Source organism: Malus sylvestris, chloroplast, assembly GCF_916048215.2.
Source record: "Malus sylvestris isolate BBL-3571246 chloroplast, complete genome".
Lineage (NCBI taxonomy): Eukaryota > Viridiplantae > Streptophyta > Magnoliopsida > Rosales > Rosaceae > Malus > Malus sylvestris.
Window position 1 is genome coordinate 2,501 of NC_062299.1, and position 7,500 is coordinate 10,000.

Sequence of the window (7,500 nt, forward strand, 5' to 3'; positions counted from 1 at the left end):
TAGCATTTGACCCCGTACCACCGAAAGGTTTGGTCGCATACTTGAAAAATAACCCAAAAAATCAAGGGAATGCTTGGATAATTGGTTTATATAAATCCTTCCTGGTTGAGACCACACATAAGAATGACACTGCCATAAATTGACAAGATAATATTTCCACTTATTCATCAGAAGAGGGGTATCCTTCGAAGACAGAATAGATTTTCCTTGATATCTAACATAATGCATAAAAGGATCCTTGAAGAACCATAAGATGGCGGCCGGAAAATCATTAACGAAGACTTCTTCTACAGGATCTTTTTTTTTTTCATAGAAATGTATTCGCTCAAAAAAGATACCAGAAGAGGTTAATCGTAAATGAGAAGATTGATTACGAAGAAAAAGTAAAATGGATTCGTATTCACATACATGAGAATTATATAGGAGCAAGAATAATCGTGGATTACTTTTTGAAAAAATAATTTTTTTTGGAGTAATAAGACTATTCCAATTAGAATACTCGTGAAGAAAGAGTCGTAATAAATGTAAAGAAGAGGGATCTTTCACCCAATAGCGAAGGGTTTGAACCAAGATTTCCAGATGAATGGGGTAGGGTATTAGTACATCTGATACATAATTTAAATGTGGGAATTTGTCCTCTAAAAAAGGAAATATTGAATGAATTGATCGTAAATTATAAGATTTTACGATTTCTGTCGCCTCTAAGGAAGATACTAATCGTAGGGAAAACGGAATTTCCACAATGACTGCAAATCCCTCCGACATCATTTGAGAATACAAATTTTTGTTGTACCCAAAAAATTTATTTTGGTTAGAATCATTAGCGGAAATTATCAAATGATTCTGTTGATACATTCGACTAATTAAACGTTTTATAATTAGTAAACTATATTTAGTGTCATAACCTACATTATCCAACAAAATCGATCTATTTAAACCATGATCATGAGCAAGTGCATAAATATACTCCCGAAAGATAAGTGGGTATAGGAAGTCATGTTGCTGATATCTATCTAGTTCTAAATATCCTTGAAATTCTTCCATTTTTTATTTGAACAAGAAAAGAAATAGGTGATTTATTGGGTTATCAAATGATACATAGTACGATACAGTCAAAACAAGGTATTATAGTAAGAAAATACCTCGGAACAAGTAAGACTCATCAACAGACTCTCTAGCCTCTCTTTTTCCATCTAATTGATTTATGTTCATTCTAGGGTAACAAGATGGTTAGAAGTCCTTTATTTTTTCAATCCAATCGCTCTTTTGATTTTGAAAAATCTTTATCAATATACTGCCTTCTTCTACACATTTATCTCTACCCCATAATGGGTAATAGCTAATAATTAGGACTCATAAGAAATTTATAATCCACTCATGGGAAAAGTTTTTCCCGTATTAAGCACTAATATATTTTTAACGTCTAATTAGATCGGGTAATCATTCAAAAATTAAGAACAGAAGCTCATTACTTTTTGTTTCCCTATAATTGGAACCGTAGTAGGGCTCTACCCATTTATTCACTCGACCAAATTCATTTTTTTTATTACACGACAAGAATTCAAACAATTTAAATAAGGTTTTGGACCTATTCGGTAAGAATGAAATATTCTTAGAATTATCCATTGATACGACATGCTGCTTTTTCCATTCATTCCTTTCAGGATCAGTCGTGGTCTTACAAACTCTACCGATGGTATGGACGAATCTTTTGCTTCATACAAATGTGTAAAAGATGCTAGCCGCACTTAAAAGCCGAGTACTCTACCGTTGAGTTAGCAACCCAAATAAAATAATTAGAATGTGTAGATACAATCGGAATCTCAATAAAAAAAAGATTGAATTGCACAACGCAATCCAAACCAATCAAAACATTAAAATAGCAAAAATTTTTAAAATTCTAATTGATTAGATTCTGAACATAATAAAAATGAACAGATCCGATGAAAAAATTCTCAGATAAAAATAGGGATAAAGTAAAATATTTATAAATAGCTCCTTGTCTCTTATGTCATCCATTAATTCTATAGTATATATAGATTTTTATTGAGTTTAATCTTAATCAAAAAAAGACTTCTTGTATCACAGAAAATACAAGAACCCATTATTTGAATGAAATAAAAGCTATGGGACGGAGATATAAATGGATCCTTTTATCCACGATCGGATTATATTTATTTGATACACTGTTGTCAATATGAATGTTGAGAAAAGAATACAAAAGAAAAAACAATTTATAAATATAACTAACAATTCCAATTTCAATCAATTAGACAATTAGAATTATAAGAAAAAATAAGAAAACAAAAAACTAAGGACTTGTGTTGGATTGGCACTATATAGAATATTTCTATACAACACAACATTGATACAATATTGGTGGAAAAATAAATTAAGTAAAAAATGAGGTTTATTCACTAATCACTAAAATAAGCAAGTGAAATCCTTTGTGTTTTTTTATTTGTTCCTTAACTCATTGACAGTAATCTCAAAATTTTATATTTATAGACCCGATTACTTCATTTATTTATTCACTTAATCTTTTTCTATCTATTTTATATATATCAATAAAATTTATATCAATAAAATAGAAATAGGTTTTTGTCGTTATAAAAGACACTCTTTTATAGTAACAATAATAAATTTAGTATGATATAGATATAATTTAGTATGATATAAATAGAACAAAAGAGGAAATAGCAAAGAAACAAAAAGGTTATACAAGGCTATATACAAATCATCCACATTTTTTTTATTTCATTAATTGAATTATATTTGTTGATTAGGGCGAAGTTCCGTAAAAACCCCCGCCCTTTTTGAAATATCATGAACAGTTCCTGTAGGTTGAGCACCTTTTTCAAGGAAATATAGAATAGCCGGAACATTTAAATAGATTTGATTCTTTATCGGGTCATAAAAACCCACTTTACGAAGATCTCTTCCCTCTCGTCGGGATCGAACATCAATTGCAACGATTCGATAAATGGCTCATTGGGATAGATGAACAATACTCCCCCCCCCCTAGAAACGTATAAGAAGTTTTCTCCTCGTACGGCTCGAGAAAATTCTAAATTATGTCTATGTATAGAATCATAATATCAAATAGATCCATAAAATCATCAAATTCATTATATTATTGATTTTAGTTTAAATACTTTTTCTTAGTCTCCCCCCCCCCCAAAAAAAAAAATTATTTGTATCCTCATAACTCAAGTTGAATAACTCTCAAATAACTCAAAAGAAACCTTTTAGGTATTAAATTTATTGAGTGGTCTCTAACCCTTTTTGTCTGTCTCCTTTAGAATCTATTTTGATTCTTAAATATGATCTGGTTGTTGAGACAATTGAAAACGGTATTTCCTTGTTCCAGGATCTTTATCTTTGCCTTGAATCATTGGGTTTAGACATTACTTCGGTGATCTTTAAATCGTTTCAAAACGGCAGCAACATACCATTTTTTGTGATTTCTTTCTATCAAAGAATCGTATGAATGGTTGATTCCTACGTAATACACTTTACTTTTGATTTGATCAAAAGAGTTTTACCAATTCCAACAAAATTAACTTTTAAATTTTATCGAATTGGATCCTTTAGATTTATATATCTAAAATAGACTTACGAAGTTGTTCCAATTTATTGATCGATACTAACCTTAGATTCTTGCCCTTGAGAAATTAATCAATACGTTCTACTCGAGCTCCATCGTGTACTATTTACATGGCAACACTCTCAAAAATGAGGGTTCCAGTGGAACAGAACAAATGATGTCGAGCCAAGAGCACTTTCGTTCCTATATAATATAAAAAAGTGGTGGATGTAAGAATCCACAGCTGATCATGTCCTTCAAGTCGCACGTTGCTTTCTGCCACATCGTTTTAAACGAAGTTTTACCATAACATTCCTTCAGTTTGGAACCAGTATGTAATTGATTCAATTATGGAATCGTGAATAATCATCGGTTCGGTCGGTACATAATAATCTATACTTTTTTCTTCTATATGAAGAATGGATAATGTATGACGAAGTCTCAACAAGAATTCAATCAATTTAACCCCATTGTTTATAATTATTTTTTTAATTATAACTAACATAACATGAATAAATAAACACGAATAAACAAGTTATTTTGAATCTCTATCTTCAAGTAACGTGATAGGATAAATTCAACAATTTCACACTTCTTAGAATACCAAGAACTCATAAGAAATCATTAAAAAGATTTAATTGATTGAATAGTTTCCTACCCTATAATCATTATTTGCATAAGGTTTTACAGTAAGTACCATTCGCTTTTTATCATCATTAAGAGAAAGATAAATCCATATTGGATTAAACCATCAATGATTAATAAAAAAAAAAAGACTGATGTAAGGAAAGATTGAAGATTTAGGTTGTTATTTTTTCATATTTCATATTGTAAAATCTGTAATATTTAACAAATCCAAATTTCGTTTCATATGCGTGTTATTTGAACTCGATTAAATTTGTGAAAAAGATATGATTAATAAAAAAAAAAAAGAAATAAGAATCGCATTCTATAACAATATTATACTCCTAAACGGAAGACTGGTCGAAAAGACAATCTTTATTTTGATATATTTTATTATGATATAGATTATGATATAGATATATATTTTATTTTTTATTATAGATTAATAAAATTATAGATTAATAAAATGATCGTGGGTCAGGTATGTTCTGGGACGGAAGGATTCGAACCTCCGAATAGCGGGACCAAAACCCGTTGCCTTACCACTTGGCCACGCCCCATTTCTAGTCGACACTAATAAACACTAATATTGGTACTGGTTGTTCGTCAACTCAAGTCTAAATATCTATTATCTATAAAATAGATTACTAGAATTTTTATACATGTAGACGTAGAATTAAACAGAATTTATTGATCATTACATATAATTCAATTAAGATATTGTATGAAAGTATGGTTTATTCTATTCTCTTTTGATTTGAGAATTGAAAGATTTTTGATTGGGTGAGTTCAAATCAAAGAAAGTTTTTTGGTCTATCTTATTTTCTTTTTATTCATTTTTCTTTTCTATGAATAATAACATATTTATAATAATAAAATAATAAAAAACTCAATTTATTAATAACTCAATCAAAATAAATAAAATACAATTATCCTCAAGAACAAAATGTTTGTTATGCTTAATATATTTAGTTTGATCTGTATCTGTCTTAATTCTGCTCTTTATTCAAGTAGTTTTTTCGTCGCCAAATTGCCCGAGGCCTACGCTTTTTTAAATCCAATCGTAGATGTTATGCCAGTAATACCCCTGTTTTTTTTTCTCTTAGCCTTTGTTTGGCAAGCTGCTGTAAGTTTTCGATGATATCTTTAATTTAATAATGTCTAGACAAATTCATGATTTATTGAAAAAAAAAAAAATTCAAAGAAAAGAATTGATAAGATCAGATAAGTCTTACACCCTCAATTCAAATATTGAAATTCTTGTACAACCGCGAAAAATCTGGATCACCCCACTTTATTTCTTGGTGTCAAAATAAAAAATCAAAATAGTAGGGTATGCGGTATAAAAACGGAGAATCTATTCTCTTTTTTACTAAAAAAAATCTTGGAGATTATGTAATGCTTACTCTCAAACTATTTGTTTACACGGTAGTGATATTCTTTGTTTCTCTCTTTATTTTCGGATTCCTGTCTAATGATCCAGGACGTAATCCTGGACGTGAAGAATAAAAGATAAGGTTTTCCTTGCTTGATTTTTAAATGTTCTTAGTAGGATTTTATCTATTACACATTTTTAACTATTAAAAATAAAAAGAGCTCGCGAAAAATTCGAAAGAAAATACCAAGTCATCAACAAAAACGGAAAGAGAGGGATTCGAACCCTCGGTACGAAAAACTCGTACAACGGATTAGCAATCCGACGCTTTAGTCCACTCAGCCATCTCTCCTCCCAATTGAAAAAGGATAATACTATGTTACATTATAAAAAATAAGGATTGAAAGAGCCCTTCATAATATTTTTTTTCATCCGAGAGTGCTTTTTAGTTCCACGGCCCGGCTAAGTACTGACCAGGCCGGGCCCGCCATTTATTGTTCCAACGAATCATAAATAATTTTTTTTTATTTGAAAACTAAAATACTTGCTTGTTATTACGATTGGAAAAATAAAAACTCATTTGATTTCTATGATATAGAATCAAATGATATCGAATCAAAGTGTCGTTTCTTATCTTAATTTTTTATATTTATTCTTTATTTTCTTTATTCCTTTTATTTTAGTAAATTAGTAAAGTAAATAAATAACAAAAAGGGAACTGTGGATTCTTGCACAATACATTTTCATGTATGTTATGGCTTAAGTAGTTTTGTCGAGACGTCTAGGTCAAAAACCTCCGGCAAAAAAACACTTGTTATTTAGTTTTAGTTATTGAAATTTAATGAATTCTCTTTTCCGAATCTCATTGGGTTCTCTGATACAACACGTAAACGCTCTAATTTTCATGATTATTTTATGATCCTATCCTTTCTTTTTACTCTTTTCACTTTTTATTACGACCCATTTTCTTGTTCGACAAAAGGTTCATTTATATACAATAATCGGATTGTAGCGGGTATAGTTTAGTGGTAAAAGTGTGATTCGTTCTATAATCCTTTATATAGTTAAGGGGTCTTTCGGTTTGATTAATATTTCATTCCGACCAAAAACTTTATTTCTTAAAAGGATTTAATCCTTTACCTCTCAATGAAAAATTCGAGGAAGAATATACATTCTCGTGATTTGTATCCAAGAATCAATTAAAAATTGAAAAATTGGATTATGAGATTACGAAACATAATTTTTTTTTTTAATTAGATCAATACTTCTAATTCAATAAGTATGAGTAAAGGATCCATGGATAAAGATAGAAAGTGGCTTTCTAATCGTAACTAAATCTTTAATTTGGAATTTGTATTACGGAAATTGAAGCAAAATGGCTATTAAACAATGACTTTGGTTTACTAGAGACATCGACAAATTGTTTTAGCTCGGTAGAAACAAAATGCTTTTCCTAAGGATTCTCTCACATAGAAATAGAGAACGAAGTAACTAGAAAGGTTGTTATAATATAATCCCCCTCTTTTCTATAGGGATCGTCTAGAAAGCGGGTTGTTCTGAATACATTCAGACAGAAAAGCTGACATAGATGTTATGGGTGGAATTTTTTTTTGTTCATGTCTTAATATAGGAATTTATACATCTTCCATAAAGGAGCCGAATGAAACCAAAGTTTCACGTTCAGTTTTGAATTAGAGACGTTAAAAATGATGAATCAACGTCGACTATAACCCCTAGCCTTCCAAGCTAACGATGCGGGTTCGATTCCCGCTACCCGCTTTTACTTTATTTTTTTATTAAATTAATAAGAAATAAGAAAAAAATAATAAGAAATAAGAAAAAAATCGAATTAAATATTTTGAGATTTTTATTATTTTAGAAAAAATTTTATGAATATAATTAATGTAATGCATCA

General features: G+C 29.8%; 4 protein-coding genes and 4 non-coding genes across 8 annotated transcripts in view; 3 read left to right on the forward strand and 5 right to left on the reverse strand. All coding sequences in view use genetic code 11, as the record gives it.

Moving 5' to 3' along the window:
• The window catches only part of matK (maturase K), a 1,515-nt gene extending 471 nt beyond the window's left edge, over positions 1-1,044 (reverse strand). The window contains exon 1 of the mRNA in view: positions 1-1,044. This exon is cut by the window's left edge and continues 471 nt beyond it. Within this exon, the coding sequence (YP_010330008.1) occupies positions 1-1,044 (1,044 nt within the window).
• trnK-UUU overlaps positions 1-1,785 on the reverse strand; it is a 2,569-nt gene extending 784 nt beyond the window's left edge. The window contains exon 1 of the tRNA in view: positions 1,749-1,785. This is a non-coding gene — a tRNA (tRNA-Lys). The remainder of the gene's footprint in view (positions 1-1,748) is intronic.
• A 984-nt stretch (positions 1,786-2,769) lies between these two features.
• rps16 (ribosomal protein S16) lies at positions 2,770-3,894 on the reverse strand. The gene is made up of 2 exons: positions 3,855-3,894; positions 2,770-2,990 (listed from the first exon to the last, which is right to left on the reverse strand). Exons 1-2 carry the CDS (start codon positions 3,892-3,894, stop codon positions 2,770-2,772), a joined length of 261 nt encoding a protein of 86 aa, YP_010330009.1.
• An 804-nt stretch (positions 3,895-4,698) lies between these two features.
• trnQ-UUG lies at positions 4,699-4,770 on the reverse strand. The gene has a single exon. It is a non-coding gene; the product is annotated as a tRNA-Gln (tRNA).
• A 395-nt stretch (positions 4,771-5,165) lies between these two features.
• On the forward strand, positions 5,166-5,351 carry psbK (photosystem II protein K). The gene has a single exon. The coding sequence runs from the start codon at positions 5,166-5,168 to the stop codon at positions 5,349-5,351; it is 186 nt and encodes a 61-aa protein (YP_010330010.1).
• A 257-nt stretch (positions 5,352-5,608) lies between these two features.
• psbI (photosystem II protein I) lies at positions 5,609-5,719 on the forward strand. Its single transcript has one exon. It carries the CDS (start codon positions 5,609-5,611, stop codon positions 5,717-5,719), a length of 111 nt encoding a protein of 36 aa, YP_010330011.1.
• A 130-nt stretch (positions 5,720-5,849) lies between these two features.
• trnS-GCU lies at positions 5,850-5,937 on the reverse strand. Its single transcript has one exon. It is a non-coding gene; the product is annotated as a tRNA-Ser (tRNA).
• A 1,293-nt stretch (positions 5,938-7,230) lies between these two features.
• On the forward strand, positions 7,231-7,364 carry trnG-UCC. Its single transcript has 2 exons — positions 7,231-7,268; positions 7,327-7,364. It is a non-coding gene; the product is annotated as a tRNA-Gly (tRNA).
• The last annotated feature ends 136 nt before the right edge of the window (positions 7,365-7,500 follow it).